The sequence below is a fragment of the Monocercomonoides exilis genome (genome assembly GCF_001643675.1).
Source record: "Monocercomonoides exilis strain PA203 chromosome Unknown scaffold21-1407046, whole genome shotgun sequence".
Lineage (NCBI taxonomy): Eukaryota > Preaxostyla > Oxymonadida > Polymastigidae > Monocercomonoides > Monocercomonoides exilis.
In genome coordinates this window covers 1,191,737-1,211,194 of record NW_027150566.1, presented here as the reverse complement: position 1 = coordinate 1,211,194, position 19,458 = coordinate 1,191,737, and the positions used below count along the sequence as shown (strand labels likewise).

General features: G+C 39.6%; 2 protein-coding genes across 2 annotated transcripts; one reads left to right on the top strand and one right to left on the bottom strand.

Annotated features, from left to right (window-relative positions):
- Positions 1 to 2,058: 2,058 nt before the first annotated feature.
- On the bottom strand, positions 2,059 to 12,327 carry MONOS_1713 (putative Leucyl-tRNA synthetase). The gene is made up of 3 exons (XM_067870020.1): positions 12,039 to 12,327; positions 11,759 to 11,983; positions 2,059 to 11,670 (listed from the first exon to the last, which is right to left on the bottom strand). The coding sequence occupies exons 1-3, from the start codon at positions 12,321 to 12,323 to the stop codon at positions 2,272 to 2,274; spliced, it is 9,909 nt and encodes a 3,302-aa protein (XP_067727944.1). The 5' UTR covers positions 12,324 to 12,327; the 3' UTR covers positions 2,059 to 2,271.
- A 478-nt stretch (positions 12,328 to 12,805) lies between these two features.
- Positions 12,806 to 13,827, top strand: MONOS_1712 (putative Ankyrin repeats (3 copies)). The gene is made up of 4 exons (XM_067870009.1): positions 12,806 to 13,131; positions 13,198 to 13,297; positions 13,352 to 13,424; positions 13,503 to 13,827. Exons 1-4 carry the CDS (start codon positions 12,811 to 12,813, stop codon positions 13,657 to 13,659), a joined length of 651 nt encoding a protein of 216 aa, XP_067727943.1. The 5' UTR covers positions 12,806 to 12,810; the 3' UTR covers positions 13,660 to 13,827.
- The last annotated feature ends 5,631 nt before the right edge of the window (positions 13,828 to 19,458 follow it).

Here is a 19,458-nt window from a genome sequence, read left to right as displayed (position 1 = left end):
TCATTTTTTCTAAAAGTGCTCTGGAGAGCCAGAAAATTAAGGTACCGATTAATTTTTTGGGCACCGATAAATTACTGGCCCTAATTATTTGAATGAATAAAACATTTCGTGGAAAACTCTATTTAGAATAACTTTGAACTCGGAAAAAATCCAGGCTTTCTAAAAACAGTTAGTTGGTTGATAACCCGGGAAAAAGTAGACAACCCGGGAAATTTTCTTTATGATCACACCCTTAATGTGTTGTTATGAAAAAACAACGAGAGAAATTTAACCTTCGCAGATTTATATGTTTTCTTTCTTCGTCTGAATATAGAAAGTATTCAACAAGGCAGCTAAGAATCCTGAAAATAATTGAAAAAGAAGGTTTCAGAGCATCAGATGTATTCAAGGCAGGATTGATTTCGAAGAGTGCGTACTACAGAGCTGTTAAGGCGAAAAATGAACATAGAGACGTCGGAATAAATGGAAGACCCTGGAAAATCAGAAAAAAGTATCGCGATGGAATATCAATGCAAATAAAAAATGATTTACACCATCTTAAAGGAACAACTGCAAAGCAATGCACAAATACAGTTTGAATTTTGTTATTTCAATTATTTAATTTTTTTTTAATTATAAATAGGCTAGTTTCATTTCTTCTTCAAAAAAGAACGAAAGCGTTAATAAAAAGGCTGTGAATAAAAAGTGGGGTTATTCTTTTATTTCCAACATTAAAGGATCTTCATTAAAAAAGCCCACAAAACTTCCAATAAATAGAATCGAACACTCAACAAGGCTCATTTTGCGTCCTTTTTTTAAAGATTTGTCAAAAATTTTTTGAAAAGTTCCTTTTGTTCAATGTTCAAATAAAATGAAATCTTCATATTTCGATCAAATTTCTGTTCCCAATCATGAAATTTCAAAAAAATAAAAATAATAACATTGTCAAGGTTTTATTTTCATAACAGCAAAATTTGGTGAGTGGGAATAGAAATTTGATCGTAATATATAATTTTTTCTTTATTTGAAAATTAAACAAAAGGAACTTTTCAAAAAAATTTTGACATTTGGAAGAATTATATAAGAAGAAGAAATATATTCCACAATTAATATTTAATCTGGATGAAACTTATATGAAAAGAGACACAACTGAATCAACGAAGATAGTTACACTGCCGGATTGTCCCAGCCCAATTTCTCAAGAAGCACCTCTTCCTCCATCAATTTCTTTGCTTTTCCTTATTTCTGCTGACGGGGAGCATTGCAAGACTTCTGTGATCAGCCATTCTACCTTTTTTCCTCAGGAATATGCACAGGCCAACTCCAACAACTTTGTTTTTACTGCCACCACAAAGAAATGAATGGATTCTTCTTTATTCTTTGATCTATTCAAATATGTTGTTGTTGATTCTATTGAAAGAAGAAGAAAACAAATGGGATTATCTAACTTTCCTGCATGCCTGCATGTGGATGGTGCCACAACCCACACGAACAAAGATGTTCTGTTACTGGCAAAGGAAAATAGGATCGATATTGTATTTCCTCCTTCGCACACGTGGCACATCGTCCAGCCATTAGATAAATATGTCAATGCAAACATAAAGAAAATTATTTACACTGCTGAAACAGACTTTGTGGGAAGCAATGCATCATCAAACAGATCCAACTTCGTCAATAAAATTTAAGGAAGCATTATCAGAAGCATTAAAACCATCTACCATCGTAGCATCTTTCAGAGATTCTGGCATTTGGCCCTTAAATCTTGAAATTGTCCTGAAATGCCTCAGTGAAGCATCTCCTGTTGAAGGTTGCGAAGCTTCCATCAACAAAACCCACTTGATTGATTACTCGAAGTGCAGAATTTTCACTTTCGATTAAGTTTTTTCATATATTCACATTGAACATTTCATTATTTCTTTTTTTAATAACTGTTTTCTATCAATAATAATTTACAAGGGTTATCTACCAACTAGTTATGATTTTGAAGTTATCACCCAATTATCTTCCCCATTATTTCGTTTGCAAAAATTAATATTTTGTAAGAAAAAATTTTTTCTTTTTGAATACAAAAATAATTAATTAGATTTCAAAAGTTCTCATTTTGAATTGTTTTTGTGTTGATAGGTGCAATTGAAAAAATGACAAAACATAAAAAATCGATAATTTGGTGAAATGCAATTAGTTAACATTAGACTCGCAAACAATTGAAAGTTACTAATTTTTAGAATGTTCAAATTGAAGTGAATGCTGTGAAATGAGTTAAAATGTGAATAAGCAACGAAGCAGTCATGTTTATACTGCCTTGCTAAGTGAATGTGCCTCCAAATCAGTTAAGAGTGAAATCTCTTCTGGTGTGCATTCTATGACAGAAACAAAACGATGGTGAGGTCGCAGAGTTTCCTGTTGAAGCAAATTCATCTTTGTCTTCGTTTGCAGCCAAATGGGAAGTGTGATAGAGTCGTTCAGAACAAATAGGTGGGAAACACAGCAAGTATCGCACCAAGCGCCTCCAGCACTCCTTAATCCATCGATATACGCAATCTTCTTCATAAGCCTCTTAACTTTTCTTTGTTTCTCTTTTTTCACACGGCTAGAATCATCTGATGCTCCATTCTCTGCAGCTGACTCTTCCAAATTTCCTTTGTTTTCTGCGCTTTTCTGTTCCATTTCGCTCTCCTCTTTTTCAACTTCTAGGCGCAACGTCTCTCTTTTCTGAAACTGTTCCTTCAGCCACTCCCTTTTCCTGCATCTGCACATGATACATTCTCTGCAGCTTCCCATAATCAGTTGCTTATGATCTGCGATGGTGTTTCCTTCCTCCTTCTGCCAATTCCCACGCTCCATCACATCCATCAGAATCTGCCCATCGTTCGACAGCACCCATCGCACAAACTGCATCACCTCGCGGAACAGATTCTCTTCTTCCCTTTTCTCATCTTCCGTTTTTGTATGAGCAACTTCTTCAATCGCTTCTTCTGCTTGGCTGGTCTGCTGGATTGTTTGGTCAGAGGGAAGCAGATTAGAGGCTGATGTGATAGGAATTGAAGACGAAGAAGGAGGAGGAATACCTAACTGGGAAGAGATAGAAGAAGAAGAAGAAGAAGAAGAGTTCGGGGGAAGACTCACAGGAGAAGGATTCACCAAATCTGAATGTGTGCTGAAAGATACACTAGGCTTTGAATAAACAACAAAAAGACTATTCGATTTCTCTGTCTGTGATATCATGTTTTGTCTCTGCAATGCTGCTTGCATTTCCTCGTTGGCATTTTCTTTGTTTTTCTCCATTTCCAACTTTCTCTTATTTTCCTCCTGTTCCATCATCTCCTTCATTGCTTGAATCACATTTGCTCCTCTTTCCTTTCTCTTCTCCACCAATCCAGGAATCAAACTTCGCATTCTGTATCGCATTTCTTTCTCGCACTCGTCCGCAGACGGATGCTCCGCCCACACTGTCTCCAGCACAGAGAGAATTTCTTTCTCTTCGCTTGTCATCGATTCCCTCACATACACAACCACAGTGATTGATGTAGTCGAAGGTGGATTGATATTCATTGGATTAGACGGAACAAGAGTGTTATCCCATTGAGAATCTGCACTTTCAATTCCATTGTTTTCAGAATTCAATCCACCATTTGATGACACATTGCTTTTAACTTTTGCCTCCTTCTTCCCTTTCCTTCCACCCAATGCAGCTTCCCTCTTCCTCAGTTTCTCTTTGATATCCTCAACTGTCCTCATCAACGCATCGTCTTTACTCAGCACATCTTCAAACTGTCCTGCGTTTGTTGGCCACTTCGTTGTACGAACAGATCCTCTTCTGCGAAGAATGGTGGAATACACATGCTCACAGAAATGAGGGCAGATGGGGCTCAGCGCTACACTCAGCACATAGCTGTACCTCCGTAAAAGCCTCCGGTTGAGCACATGCAGCATCTTTTTGATGGAGGAATTGAGTTCTTCAGGCATCTGCATAGACACCTTCTGCATCACAACAGGGAAACGAGATGGGGACTGTGCAATGGAAGAGTGGAAGAGAGAGCCGTTGGGAGATTCCGATGAATGCAGGCCAGTTGAATTGATAGTCGTGCAAACAGGAGGTGAAGTGGACTCTGTGCTTGGGCGTGAAGTGAGTTTGACTTTGGACGAGCGATGACGAATCAAACAGGAAGGAAGGCGGATAGATGGAGAATCTGCTGGAGAAGAAGCATAGAAAAGAGTAAGCGGAGAACGCCTAGATTCCATTGAAGTGCTTGAGGAAGAAGAGTTTTCTTGGTGTGTACGATGGAAGTGACGATGTGGAGATAAAGTAAACATCAACGCATTAATCAGTTCAAGCGTTTCAGACGAATCTTTATTTGACTTAGTTGATGAAAAAGGAGAAAATGAAGAGGCATAAGAAGAATACCGATAAGAAGCAGAAGTTGAATCGGTTGCCGAATGTGAAGTGGTAGCTTGGTATTCCTTTTGGCTGGGAGAAAGCGACTGCAGTGAACGAGCAGCAGATTCGCCAGGCATACCTGCTGTATCTGCCTGTTGCTGCTGCTGATTCCACACCTTCCACTCAGTGATGATGACCTCAACAGCTATCCTCCTCATCTCCCTCTCAATCACCTCGCACCTCCTCAAATAGCCGTCCCGCCAGCGCCGCAGCTGCCCCAGCATCAGCTCCACCACCTCTTCTTCTTTGTTCTCGTCGTAGCATCTTTCTGCTGTCCCCAGCGCCGAGTTGATCTGCGCGTCAAACACATTCTCTGAAAACTGGATGCTCTGCTTCAGCTCTCCGAACGTTTCTGGGTTCTGCAGAATCTTCATAATGTGCGACGTCCACATCTTCTGCTGCTCAATCAGCTCATCTTCCATCTTCCTCTGCTGCCGCTTGTAGCTCACCGACAGCGAAGAACCTGTCCTCTCATTGGCAGTCTTCGCCACACACACACCACTTGCCTCGCCTTCCTGAGCAGCATCTAAGTGCGCTTGAGTTGATAACACAGATTCGGGAGGCAGACTGGATGATGCTTTGCTCCTGTGTGGATGCTTGCGGCTGCGATATCCCTCAGACGCTTTGTCCTCATCTTCCTGCGACGAGTAAGGCGACTCACTCAAAAGCGCATCAGACAAAGACGCAACACTTCTGCTGTCTGAGCGGCTGTTGTCGCTGCCTTCGCTGTCTTCACTGGCCCCGCTGTCTTCGGTGAACTCTTCCTCTGACACAACATTCATCAATTCGCTATCTTCTTCTTCTTCTTCTTCGTAGTCGTCGTACAGAAACTCGCCGTCAGAAAAAGAATGTGCTGACCAATCAGTCGACATTGAGGGTATCGAAGGAGACGAGTCAGTGCGCGAGAAGTTGGAGAGGACCGAAGGAGAAGAAGGGGATGCCAGGGATGCTGCTTGCATTATCCGCGAGGAAGCGCTTGGAGACCTCTGCGAAAAGAGCTGGTTGCGCGAGCGAGCTGGGATAAGGCGCTTGCGAGAGGAGACGTTTGGCGAAGGGACAGTGGAGGAAGAGTTAGACGGGAGCTGAAGTGATGCCAGATGCCGAGGTGTTGATTCAGATGCCTTTGGAGCAAGAGCCGGGAGAGAGGTATCCTTGTATAGATAAGATGGAGTGTAGCTGCTTCCAGGCGAGTGAGGTGGTGTGCTTCCGGATGGAGACAGCAGACTTTGCGCATCCGAAGAAGAGGAAGATGAAGAGGAAGAAGATGAATTGACTGCTTCATCAGATGCTGAATTATTGCTTGAAGTGATTTGTAAGAACTCAGGATTGAGTGAATTGAAGTTCAAAGATGAGAAAGTAGACGACTTCTTCGATTGCGATTGCGATTGCGATTCCTTCGGTGGCTCGAAAATAGACATGATCTTTTTGTGTGTTTCAGTAGAAGATGAAACGGACTCATTAGCTGAAAGATTCTCTTGCTGCGAATCCAACTTTTCTGCTCTTAATGAGTTCATTGATGTGTCTGAGACATTCTTGTCTATTTGCATTTCAACCTCTTGCGATGGCTTTGTGACTGTGGTGATCAAGTTCTGCTGTGTAATCGCATCGAACTCGCTCTGTGTGAGAGTCGTCACTCGCACGCGCTGGTTTACTCGGAAGATTTCTTCCATCCATCGCAGCTCTTTCGACAGGATCTCGTTCATCTCCTTCGCAATCTCCTCGCTGAATGACAGGTTGTACTGCTCTGTGTTCGCTACAAAGGAGGATGATGAGTAGGATGATGATGAACCTACCTGAGAAGACAGAACTGGAGGTGTATGAAGAGAAGAGATGCCCTTCGATGGACCAGACGATGAGGAAGAACTGGACATGTGTGGATCTTCGTCTTCTTCCTTCTTGTGTTCGTTTTTGTCGCTTCCTTGTTTGCTCCTTCCTCCTCCATTGCTGCTCTTCCCACCTGTTTGCTTCGTGTCCTTCGGTTTTTGCATGCTCTCTGCCAGCCACGACTCCCTCGCCACCGACTTTCTCACTCTCCTCGCCCGCATCATCGCCAGCCTCGTTGCATCTGGCCCATTCCTCTCCAACACCACAGAAAGTGGTGTGTATGACATCGATGTCACGTGCGTGTCTTTTCCTTCGGCTGTCATCTCAGCCACAGGCGCCATTCCACACGGCCAGAAAGAAGGAGGAAACAGAAGCGAGTGATTGAAAAGGGTGTACAGGAAGTGGTTATTCACCAGATGCACCCCCATCACTTCCATGTCCATTGGGAGCCAGTATCGTATTGTCGCACGCAGCAGCGCCATCACAGGCTCAGGCAGAACGATTGGCTCGTTGCTGGCATTAGCCGATGGAGAATACGGTGAGGAAGCTGATGGGAATAATGATGATGTCGATGATGTGGTTGGATCAGAAGATGTTGACGTGGAAATTGGAGATGGGAAAGGAGAGGAAAGAGAGGAAACAGACGAAAGTGTCGAGGAAGACAGCGCTGAATGCACTGCATCGTTTGCGTCTGGATACATTTCGTCCTGTTTTCCTGGTGTTTCTTGTCCAAAGCTGTTGCTTGTCATTTCACCCTTTCCATTTTCTGCTTCTTCTACGCCTTCTTTTTTCCCATTCTCTTCTCCTCCACTTTTTTCACTCACACCTTCTCCATTCATCATCAGCAGCTTCTTCTCCTTCATGTTCTCCAGCTGCTGCTTCTTGTAATACGAGCCATCGTAATAACCCTCAGGTAATGGCGTGTCTCTCAGCAAATGGTCCCACACTTCAAACGTGAGGTGTTCAGGCAAGATGCGAAAGACAGGCATGGAAGGATTGCCTGTGTAGATTCCCCTGTTCAAGAGATGAGTGATGGTGTACAGCACTGGATAGGCTGTGGAGTCACTCAGCGTCTCAATCACTGGATAGGGTTGAGATGAAGAGGAGGATGAAGGGGATGAAGAAGGGGATGGTGAATGCTTCGAATCAGAGCATTTATCTTTATTACTGTCATTATCGTCATCATTATCCTTGCCGTTATTTTGAGAAGACATATGTTTTTTATTCTTTCTGTTACCTTCGTCATCATCAGACGAAAAAGCAGAGAAATCTGAATCATTGACAGAGCTTTCATTAGCACTTGGTGATATTTGACTGTCTTTCCCTCCAGAAGAATCAAGCGATTTATCCTTCTGCTCTTTCTTCTTCTTCTTCTCATCATCATCAACAGCATCATTAGCATTGGCGCATTCATATTCATTATCCCTCCATTCATTTCCCCCTGCCTTTCTGCTCTTTCTCTCTTCCTCCAGATATTGTGAAGGTTTCAACCTCAACGCACACCCAAGCCCCATTCTGTGTGTAAACGGCCTGTCCCTCATTGCCAATATCGATGTGCTCAGCCTCAGCCTCAAATCAGGTGAAGGGAAGTTCATTTGCGCTAAGCATGTCATTGCCTTTTCTTTCCAGTCGTCGTCTGAATAGCTCAGCACCCATTCAGATGACAAGCGAACGACACACTCGTCACCAGTGATAGAGACTGTGCGGCGGGAGGGCTCGTAATACATAAGAGGAGGTTCACGTATGGAGGATGATGAAGAGGAAAAAGAGGATGAGGATGAGGAAGAGGAAGAGGATGAGGAAGATGAAGAGGAAGAAGAAGAAGAAGAAGAAGAAGAAGAAGAAGAAGAAGGCGAAACAGAAGGCGAAGGCGAAGATGAAGATGAGGGAGAAGGTGAAGTGGAAGAAGTCACAAAACGGTTGCCTTCTGAATGCAGTGTATCGGTTGATACTCCATTAGCACCAACAGAAGGGCTGTTATTATTACTATTATTATTACTTCTATTATTATTATTACCATTATTATTACAATTATAAATAGGACGTGCAGGCAACAGGTACTTGCGTGTGTATGTGCGAGCGTCCTTCACACTCATTCCAGCACATGGCCCGCCCACAACAATGCCGTGCTCATATGACTGGTGCAAGAGAAGGGACTTTGCATCTTCGACGACAGAACGATAGAGATTGGCGTAAAACTCGTGGTCGGTGCAGGGCTGAGGAGAAGAAGAGGAAGAGGAAGAAGAAGCATTTGATTCTGATCGAAGAGGGTGGGGAATGATGGTGGCGTCAGAAGATGAAGTGAATACATCAGAAGAAGAAGATGATGATGACAAAAGAGTATTTTTGGGTGTTGAATGAATTGAAGAGTCAGAGAAAACACGAGATGTTGTTGGTGAATCGAGGGAGGAGGATGAACTGGGGTGAACAAGATGAAGTGGTGAAGACACAGGCAGATCACCTGAAGAAGAAGAAGAAAGATTTGTTTGATTGGAATTAGATGAATCATGTTTGATTCTTTTCGAGTCTGTGCAATTTTCTCTCTCTTCTCCAGTTCCTGTTCTATTTCTGTTATTATATTCATTTCTGCTTCCCCTCTCAAATTCCTCCTTCCCCGCATTCGCTTTTGCTTTTGCTTTTGACTTTTCTGCCTCTTTCTTCTTCTGCGCACGGCGCAAAGCCGAATCTGCAGTCAAAAACGTGTTCGGCTTCCGCTGAAAGACCGAAATGAGCTGAGCATTCAGCGTCGTCAGAGGAGAAGAGACAGGGGCAGGTATTCCCATCGCAGTGGCTGCAGCTGTCGCTGTTGATGTTGATGTTGCTGTTGCTGTGGTGCCTGCGTTTGTTGGGCAAGCAGAGCTAGATGAGCTTGTGGAGGTAGATGTGGTTGATTGGCAAGGGATGGAGGAGGAAGAAGAGGCAGAAGAGGCAGAAGAGGAAGCAGAAGAAGAGGAAGAAGATAAAACAGAAGTGGTGAGAGGAGGAGGAGAAGAAAGAGGGGTGGGGCTGTAGAGAGGGCCGAGAGAAGGAGAGATCGGATTGGTTGGGCGGGGCATGAATATGGTTGTGCAGGCATCTGAGGCATTAGTGATGGATGGGATGACATTAGGATTAGGGTCAGGATTAGATGGATTTGAGGAAGAAGAAGAGGAGGAGGAAGTAGAAGTAGAAGAAGAGGAAGAAGAGGAAGATGAAGAATTTATATTTGAATAAGGCGATGAGAATGACTTTGTATCCAATGCTTCATTTGACTTGGATGGCTTCAGAATTGGAGCTGGAGCAATTTCAGATGTTACTCTGTGGTTATCTTCCTGCACAACATTTGCACTTCCATTGTTTGCTGCTACTCCATTCGCGGCACCACTAGCATCACCCATGCCAACAAGCATAACAACATTAGCATCAGTTGTATTAGAATTAACATTCACATTCGCATTCATGTTCACATTCATATTAGAATTTGCCGGCATTCCCATATTTTGATTTGTAGCAACAGTATTTGCAGCAGTAACAGCAGCCACACCTCCATTTGAAGGAGCAGGCGAAGCAGAGGAGCCAACCACAGGCGCTGCCAGCCGGCTCTGCTGAGTGCTCTGCAGAGGAGTCGGCGAAGGGGAGATGGTAGAAGAGACAGAACGAGGAGGGGCAGACGAAGAGGCAGATGAAGCAGCAGCAGCAGTGGCAGCAGCAGTAGCTGCAACAGACGCCTTTGAAATCTGGTCATCTGAAGGCACGATGATTGAGGCGTCAATTAAATGTTCTGCGCCATAGTTGAATTCCTGGAGACGCTTTTCAAGCACTTCTTTTTCTCTCTCAATGATGTATGACAGAGGAAGGTTGAGCGGATGAGAAGTGGATGGAACGGAGTGTGAATCTGATTTCACAGAAGAAGAAGAAGAAGGTTGCTCATTCTTCTCCTGTGATTCGATCTCTGCTGAATTAATAGGCTTCAAAGGACTAGCTGAACCAATCGAACTGAAAGAAGGCACAGAATTCATTGACGCTTCTTCTCTCTCTTGTATCCTTAGTCCAACCAGCATGTCATCTGCATTCACCAGACTCAGCGGAGAAACAGCAAAAGGCGAATGTGAATGCGATTGTGGATGTGAATGAGTCATATTCATGTTCATATTCATATTCATTGACAGCTTCTGCCCAGCCTCCTTCGCAAGTAGTCCGTTCTGCAGCTTCTTCTTCTTCTTTATTTCGCGCGCATTCCACTCTGCCAGCTGGTCGCAGTTGTCTCCCAGACACATCTCCACAAAGGCTGTCCCCTTTGTGGAGAGAATAAACTTACCAGGCATAATAAGGAAGGGGCCGTTATATCGAGTGAGGATGCGCTTCAGCTCAGCATCAGAGGCAATTGAAGGAGAAGATGAAGGAGAAGATGAAGGAGAAGGGGAAGATGGTGAGGAGGAGGAGGAAGAAGAAGAAGAGGAAGAAGAAGAGGAAGAAGAAGAAGAGGAAGAAGAAGAAGAGTTGGATGGAGAAGTAGTGGAAGAAGAGACAGTCGCAGTTGCGGATGCTGTTAATGTTGGTGTGGATGATTGCGATGATGCCGAAGAAGAAGAATCAGAATCAGAATTAGAAGCTGAGCCTGAAGCAGATCCAGAAGCAGATCCCAAATCAGATTCCGAGGCCAAGATCGAAGACAGAGTGGAAGGCGCGTGCTGGATGCAGTGTGACCACAGGGCCGGCTCGATGCGGCAGCCGCACAGATCGTCGCTCGACACCTTGAAGACCACCCGCTCTTTCCACTTGCGCCCTCTCTCGGCATCACGCACACACAGCTGGTTGAATATGTTCATTGCCCCGCGCTCGTTGCAGATAAACACTGTGTGTGGTATCCGCTTCACAGGCGCCTGCTGAGAGGAGTCCGCGCTTGCGTCCTTTGGCGAGCCCTCTTTCGCTTCCGGTGAGGCTGTTTTGTCGTCTTTCAAAGCGGCAGTTGAAGACTGATCGTTTTTCTGATGCTTTCGATTGGCACGAGAAGCTTTCTCTGACAAAAATCCCTCGTCCACACAAAGGCCATACAGCTGGCAGGATGGCTGCACCCACAAACCAATCTGGTTCCAAAGTGTTTCCACTCGCGTTGTAGCTGACACGCAATAGATTTGACATTCGTTAATCTGCTTAAGGCTCCATTTATTGTTTCCAATGCTTATAGATGAAGGAAGTTCGAGCAACCGATGCTTCAATAAGCAATATTCCTTAGGATGTGCATCACCTCCTTGTAGGCGGTCGTGGTCGAGGCACGGCTGTTCCATCACTTCGGACCATATAACAGGTATAATTTTTTTTTTAATTCTCCCTTCTTGATATAAAACCTGATACTGCCAATCAATAAAGGATTGAAAGAAAGGATTATTTCTAGTCATTAACTGTATTCTATTTTTGTCAACACGAAGACCTAGCTTAACCAATGTTTCCTTCGAAAATAAATAAAAACAAGAACAAGAACATTTTTGAGAAATAATATTGTAAAAATTACAATTTCAAAATTTGATGAATAACAACCGTATGACGATCAGAAAAGTACTCCAACCAATGGTGAGGTTCAACAAATAACTTGATTTCTGAAGCAGGAACTCCACAGCGCGTCAAAAGTTTGGTTACATTCATTGATGTTTTTTCAGGTTCCTTTCGAGACATTGCTTCTGTTGTTCTATCAGATACAATTAGCATCCTTGGAGCTTCTTTATCCATTCCGATAATCTCCTGCTTGAGTTTTTTAGCGCGAGCCTAAAAAATTTTGATAGGTTACAGTACAAAGGTACAATGATAATGATTTGAAAACCTGGATTCTTGTTCCACCAAAATGGAAAAACATTGAAAATAAAACTTTTTTCTTTCTTAGCACCTGATAGCTTGCGCGAATATCCGTCTTCACAAGAGCATATCCCCGATTTAAAGTCATTAGTGAGTCAGTGTATGGCATTGGAGTGGTTATAAAATATTTTTCCGCATACGGATCCGAACTCTCATGCACTGTAAATACATTTTCTATTTCCCACTTTTGCTGGGACTTTAATTGGGAGGCACGCAGAGAAAGAGGAAAGGATCTACCCTCTGTCTCTGACATTTGTAAAAGGTGGGATTGATCACATTTCTGAAAGAGTTTCTTTTATTCATCTTTTTTCTCATAATTAAAAAAATAATGCTATTATCTAAGAAAAAGTTTAAGAAATCCGATATATGACAAAAAACTACTTCCTTGGAAAATATTATTTATTTCATGTTAATTTAGGAAAATAGTTACTAGTTTGTAGATTATTCAATAAAATTTTCGAATTTTTGATACATTTTAATTTTGAATTGTTATATTTTACCAATCATTTTTTGTCAAGGATTAAATTGGGGCAAAATTCATGCATTTAAGATAAAATTAATGATTTGTTCAAAACTTATTCTGCAATCGCGTAATAATAATCCTGATATTCTTTTGCAAAAAAACAGTGAAATACAAAAAAGTTGAGAAAAATCTTTGTTAGGATTGTGTGGAACAAAATTCATGAATCAAAAAAATTCTTCCCAATTGTTAATTGAATCTATTAAAAACCCATATTTTAATGTCTATCGTTGAAAAAGTGCTTGCAACTTGCGATAGGCCCGAGCCTTCAGCTATTCCTTCTCGATACAACACACTTCTAATTCGCGCTGCACTAGAAGGAGATCTTGTTGAATGTGAAAATTTAATAACTAATTTTGGAGCAGATGTTAACGAAAAAGGGACAAATGGGATGACCTGTCTTCATGCTGCATGTGAAAAAGGTAGCATGGCATTGATCAAGTTTTTTCTTGAACGTGGAATCGATATTAATGCTCAAGAAGATAAAGAATCAGGAGGAAATACTCCATTATTAATTTCAATAAAACTTGGCTTTAACGATGTATAAAACTTTATTCATTATGAATGGAAAATCCTCAATTATTGTAAATTTTTTTAAAAATTTTAGGCTACACTTTTTCTATTAAACAATGGTGCTGATGTTGATATTGCTGATTCAAATGGCGCAACTCCACTTCACATTGCAACAATGAAAGGAAATTTGAAAAGTTTTCCTTTAATTCTTTATCTGCAACTATATTTCACCTACATTTTCATTTTAGTTGTTCAGGAACTTTTGTCGCGTGGTGCAAATGTTGAAAGAGTCGATTCCGGAGGAAAAACTGCTTGGTACTGGTTTGAGATTTTTTTTCCTTGATTGCGTCCAAGCACATAATTCCATGATAAATATTTTGCAATAAAATTTAAACACAGGGCTCATGCACTTCACTATGAAGAGATCCAAGCATTACTTCCTGAACAGAAATATAATTGGCTTAAATATCAAGAATCAATAAGTCCACCTGCTCCAAAACCAAAAGAAGATCCGAAGGCAAAGAAAGGGAAAAAAGGGAAAAAAGGCAAAAAGTGATTACACTGTTGTTATATTTTGTAAATTCATTTTTTCTTCTAATGAAAACGTTTTATTTTTTCGAAAAAAGTGATTTAAAAATTGACTTTCACATATTATAATTTTTTAAAATCAAACACATTCCACAAAAATGTATGCGTTTCATTCAATTTTCCATTTAAAGCAATTAGAAACTGGAACGTCAAATCCTTCATTTATCCATTATTTGTAATTTTTTGAGTTGTTTTTGGCTGCTTCATGTGATTTGAAGGAAAAATCAACATTTAACAAAAGTTGCTAATTCACCATTTTCAAAAAATTGAATTGTTTGACAAACGCAAGCTTCATGCGAATGGAATGTTCGAAATTAGATGGAATACAATTACAGCTCAGAGTTTTGAATACTGAATGAAAAAGGTTCTGAATTCCGAGAAATAATACGAAAAGTTCGATGTTCATTATGCGAGCTTGTGGGAATCGGGAAAATCTTCAAAATGAGACACTTTTTTACGAAAAATGCTTGAACTTCAAAACAAAGGGCAAAAAAATACAAGAAAAGGGCAGCCGCTGAAATTTATTCTCCTCCATTTACATTTATTCATATGCTTTTTTGTGTGGGATATTGTTTCAACTCAGGCGGGAGAATGCAACCGTTACAACTTTCAAATGTTTTATAAAATTTATAACAATGGAATGTCTTCAAGGAATTATCGAAGAAAGTGGCTAAAATTGATGAGGCAAAGCTGCCTAGAAAAATAGTGGTTTTGGAAAAGTGCGTTATGAAAGCATAAAATTCACGTTTATCGGAAAAGAAGATAAGCACGCGAGCCAATTTAGAGTTGAATGAAATCTTGAAGAAAGGAATCGATTTGAGAGTTTTCTGATGATCGAAATAGGAAAAGAAAGGCGAACGGAACAAGAAATAAAATAGAAAGAAGAATGAAAAGCACTTATCTTCACGAACAACACTGAAGCATCGATAAGATTTGTATCATTTCAGATCACCAAAAACTGTCCAGACTTTCAAAAAAGACAATTTCACATAACTGATGCTTTATTTAAAAAAAATCGAAAAAAATATCAGAGAATAAAAATATACACGAAATCTGAAGCCGACGCATTGAAACATAAAAAAAAATCAATGAACATTCATTATTTCGAAGCACGACAATTATTTGGAAAAGGACTATCAATGTCAACTTATCATTCAGTATTTTTATCTAAAGCTCATCACGAAATATTATTTTATTTATTTTTATTCGGCTTTGGCTTTGAACGGAACTTGTGAATGAATTTTTGGATTGATTCAACTGAGATTAATGAATAACACTCAAAATGGTCATTGTCCTCATTTTCCCGCATCTGAAGGAAAATTGAAGATCAATTGAATTATTTGTTTTTGAACGCAATTCAGTTATCAATAATGGGCGGAACGAAAGATCGAAGAAGCAAACACTTTCTCGTTTTTAAAATTGAGTTTTAGCTGGGAGAAAATCAAATGACACATGGAGCAAGTTTTTTGACTTTGTGCATATGTGTGCTTTGCATCATCGCAGGTGCTGCAAACAAAGAGAATTATGAGACGAAGATTACGAAGAAAGAAGAAAAGGGAATTATTTTGGAAGGCATCAGGAAGAACAATGATTTTTGCTTCACAAATAGAAGAAACAATAAATGTTCAAAAAATTATGAGAATTCAGGCAGAAGAAATGAAGAAACAGAAGCAAGCGAACAAGATTTTGTAAAAATGAAAAGGAAAAACATGGGAAATATTGTCAAAGAATGGCAAGTTATTTTTTTCGAACCAAAATGTTATACTAACGAATTGAAAGATGAAATAAGTGGAAACAAACTCTACGAAAGTGGGATTCTTGGATACTTGCTGTTTTCAAATTCAACAGTTATTCTTCAAAGTTTGGCATTTGCAGAGTGTTCAAACGGACGAGTTTTCTGTGCTGAATGTGAAAGCACAATGGTGCTCAGCGCATGCAGAATATGCACAAAAATCACTGCATCTCCAATTGAGTTAAGTTGCAGCGATGCAATGTTAACAAATGTTACGCTGCATTCCATGAATCCATCTTCGTTTCAACAAGCCCCACTAATTTTGGGGAAATCGTGCATTTCAATTTCTCCAAAATTGGGAAACGTGCTCGTGAGTTCTTCTTTCTTTTCTTCGTTCACTGTTTCTTCTGCACCATTTTTGTCTTCAAAATTCATTGAAAAAGCCACACTTTCCAATTTGGAGTTCTTCAATATTTCCTCAACATTCAAATCAAAACAGAGCATTTCTAAGGATGTGAAAGAATGCAGCACGATCATAAGCTGCTGTTTGTTTTCGTCTGTTTGTGATGCACTTGATGGAGGAATTGTTCGATCGATCAATGCTCCATCGTCATCTCTTTTGGCAACAAACGCATCATTTGTTGGATGTTATCGTACAACAAATGCTGAATTTATTGGAAACGAAAGCAACCCTTCAAAACCAGGGAGGCAAAATTTGACAAGTGAAGTGATAAATACATTTATCTGGTGTGAATGGAATGGATCAAAGGCAAATGAAAATGGGGGACTTGATATTGATGAAACTTCAAGTGGAAGCGCAATTTGGATGGGCAATTTGCCCTCAGGAACATCATTAGTTTCTTTTTGCAAATTTAACTCTTGCACTGCAAACTCCTGCGGAGGAGGAATTGAATGTTTAAAAATAAAAACCGTTCATTATGGAGCGAAGAAGGAAATTCCATTTATAGCCTTCGATTCAGTTTTGTAAAAGAGTCAAAATTTCTCCATTCAGTTTTTTGTCATATGGAACACGTAATAACAGCTGTTCAGAAATCAGGATTTATGCTATTTCATTCGAATTTGGTTGCTGATTTGTTTTCGCTGAACAGGCGCAAAATAGTTTGTTTGTTCTGAACAAATCTGTTATTATCATCATTGAATCGCTTCAGAAAAGCAACCGCTTCCAATGGATTTCTGAGAGATAATGAAATCTCTCACTTGCACTTTTCGTCTTCCTTTCTCTTTGTTTGTGGTCGATGTTTGCTGTTCTCTTCATATCTTCTTCCACTGAACAGAAATCCTCATCTTTTGAAGGGAAAATCATGAATGGCAAATCCTCTTTTACGGATTTTTGAACATTTTCCATCTGCTTTGGATTCAATAACAAAGCATATAAGGAAATATGTTGGCAAAAAGGCAGTCAGTTAAAGTGTCATATGATCTTCTGAAAGAAAGAAAGAAAAATGAAAATAAAATTCAAATCCAAGATCAAATATCTTCACAAAAAGTGCTTTTCACACATGTTCGGTCTTTCTTTCAAAATCCGTTAAAATATTCAAAAAGCCATCAGTAATGGTCTGATTTCTCATAATTTTCCCTGCTCATTTGATGGATTTGAAAAGAGATCGTATTTGAAAGTTCTCATTCATCGGCGCTCTCAAAATAGCACACATTGCACATCACATTAAAAAATACATCATCAAGAACATTTCTCACAGTTTTCAACAGAACTGAAACGACGCATCAATTTTGTTCGTTCATCGATTATGAGAGCACCTTTTTTATTTTTTCATCGCTTCTGAAATGCCGTCTTCATATTTGCTGTCTCATTTCCTCCATCTCTTCACTTCTTTTCTTTTCTCTCCTTCTTCCAAATCCACGCTTCCTTTATTTTTCTCAACCAATCTCAAACATTCATTTCATTAGCCAACAATCTTTTCAGAGAACACAATCCGACTGATGAGCTTCAATTCAAACTGGAAAAAATCACTTTCATTCAATCAATAACGAATCGTTTCGCCTTTTGCAACACTTGTTTTCCTCCAGATTGTTTTTTCTGCTTTCTGCATTTGATCATTCTGGCTCTCAAATACTCTGAGCAAAGAAGCATTGCACAAATTTTCAGTTGAATGAATAATTGCTGATCCACATGAGGCACATGTTTGGAAAGTCAACTTCCATTATTTGTTTGATCCTTATCAAAACGTTACTCAGAGTGAATGAGATATTCTTTTCACAATTTTGAAGAAGCATGAAAGCAACAAACATTTCTGTTTCAAAATTCAATCATAGCTCTCTTTCTTTATCTCCGTGCACAAAAACCTAAATCACAAACGCATCATTTGTCCATTGAAAAGAAAGGAAAGCTTTATTTCAGATTTCATCCTTTTCGTTGGTGAATGAATCCAGTCACACCAAACCATGATTGCGAAGATGCCCAATCAACAAAAGAAGATGTTTTCAGTTTTATTAAAACAGTACAAACTTCAGCTGCTCACATTTGGCAATTTCAATATTTTTCAAATTCAACACTTTCATAATGAGAAATGATCAAAACAGAAAAATATATTCTTGAAATGCAAATATTAATGAATATTAAAAAATGCCTCGAATTGAACTCATATGAGGAATTCACAGAACTTCTGATGTATTCCATTTGTGAGCGCATTTTCTCTAATTCATTTATTCGGCTACCATGTTCTTTCAACTTTTCTTCTTCAACGACTTTTTTGGAGATGTGGTTCTAATGCATGTGAAATTCTGTTGATAACGTTTTCTTGAACCAACAAAACTAATTTATGAAACATCTGAAGATATTCACAAACAAAATTTGTCTTCTGGTTTTTGGAATGTTTTTCTACCACCACAACAGAGATTAATTTGAAGTGCTCTTTGAACGGAATTCAATTATTTATTTGTTAATTCACAGATACAGATTTGTGCAGAAGGAATTGTTTGGAATTTCTTCATTTGGATCATTGATGAATTGTTATTTTCACAATTAATCCAATTCCAGTCGAATAATTATCTATCTTTTTCTTTGATTACAACTGCTCATAATCTAATTGGACTGAGATTGTCAAATTCTCGATTTGAAAGAAAAAGACTTTTTTATTGAAACAAACCATAATTGAGATTATTCTTTCAGAACCATAATAAAATTGAGGAGAATTCGCATTCTATGAATCTGCTCATTCTGCGGTGCCTCGCGTTTTATTTGTTGGTTTCTGGAAACAACATTGATGGAATTGAATTTTGTTGTTGTTCAACAACAATTTTGAGTTCAGATAATCAAGGATTATCATTTGAGCAGACAAGCAAAGAAAACTGCAAAAAAGGTGAATTGGAAAATGACCATTCATTTTTTGTTGTACAGAACTCAACAATTAACTTGTCTGCACTTTCATATTTCATGAACGTGGAGAAACATTTTGCATCAGTTGATTCACATTCGAAACTGGATATTTGCTGTTGTTCGTTTTCTGTCCATCCACAATCAAAAAATCTGCTTGGCTGTTCTGCAGGCCGAATATGTCTCAAAAATATTTCATTCAATTTTGTGGTTCATGATCGTCAATTATCATCTTTGATTGCACATCATTCAAAGGAAGTTCTTCCTCATTGTGGTGAATTGTGCTTGTCTTCTTCAAGGATTTCATCATTTGAAGTTCGTGGAAATGAGCCATTTCTTTCTTCAAGTTGTCTTTCATCAATATCTGTATCGGATTCTTTGTTCGAAAATATCACTTTGCCAAAATCAATGAAAAAGTGCGACAATGGAAATGGATGCTCTGAGAGAGTTCTGGTGGAAAGAACGGAGATGATTGGTTGTGAAAGTCCATATTCTGGAGGCATTCTTTCGCCTGCGATGATCTCTTTTCGAAGTGGAAATTGTTCGTTTTTGAAATGCTTCACAACTTATAACAAAAGACAAATTTTCACAGAAGGAGAAAATGTGTTTGACGATGACATATTCAACTTTCAGAGTGATGAAATGGGTGGTGCTCTGCACGCTGAGGGAAATGCATCAATAAT

What these genes read in the sequence shown, in the direction of transcription:
- MONOS_1713 (XM_067870020.1), bottom strand. Translation starts at nt 12,323, where the DNA reads ATGTCAGAGACAGAGGGTAGATCCTTTCCTCTTTCTCTGCGTGCCTCC. An exon ending in TTGGTGGAACAAGAATCCAG is followed by an intron (nt 11,984 to 12,038) that starts GTTTTCAAATCA and finishes AAAATTTTTTAG; the next exon opens with GCTCGCGCTAAAAAACTCAA. An exon ending in ACTTTTCTGATCGTCATACG is followed by an intron (nt 11,671 to 11,758) that starts GTTGTTATTCAT and finishes TTATTTTCGAAG; the next exon opens with GAAACATTGGTTAAGCTAGG.
- MONOS_1712 (XM_067870009.1), top strand. Translation starts at nt 12,811, where the DNA reads ATGTCTATCGTTGAAAAAGTGCTTGCAACTTGCGATAGGCCCGAGCCT. An exon ending in TAAAACTTGGCTTTAACGAT is followed by an intron (nt 13,132 to 13,197) that starts GTATAAAACTTT and finishes TAAAAATTTTAG; the next exon opens with GCTACACTTTTTCTATTAAA. An exon ending in GGAAAAACTGCTTGGTACTG is followed by an intron (nt 13,425 to 13,502) that starts GTTTGAGATTTT and finishes ATTTAAACACAG; the next exon opens with GGCTCATGCACTTCACTATG.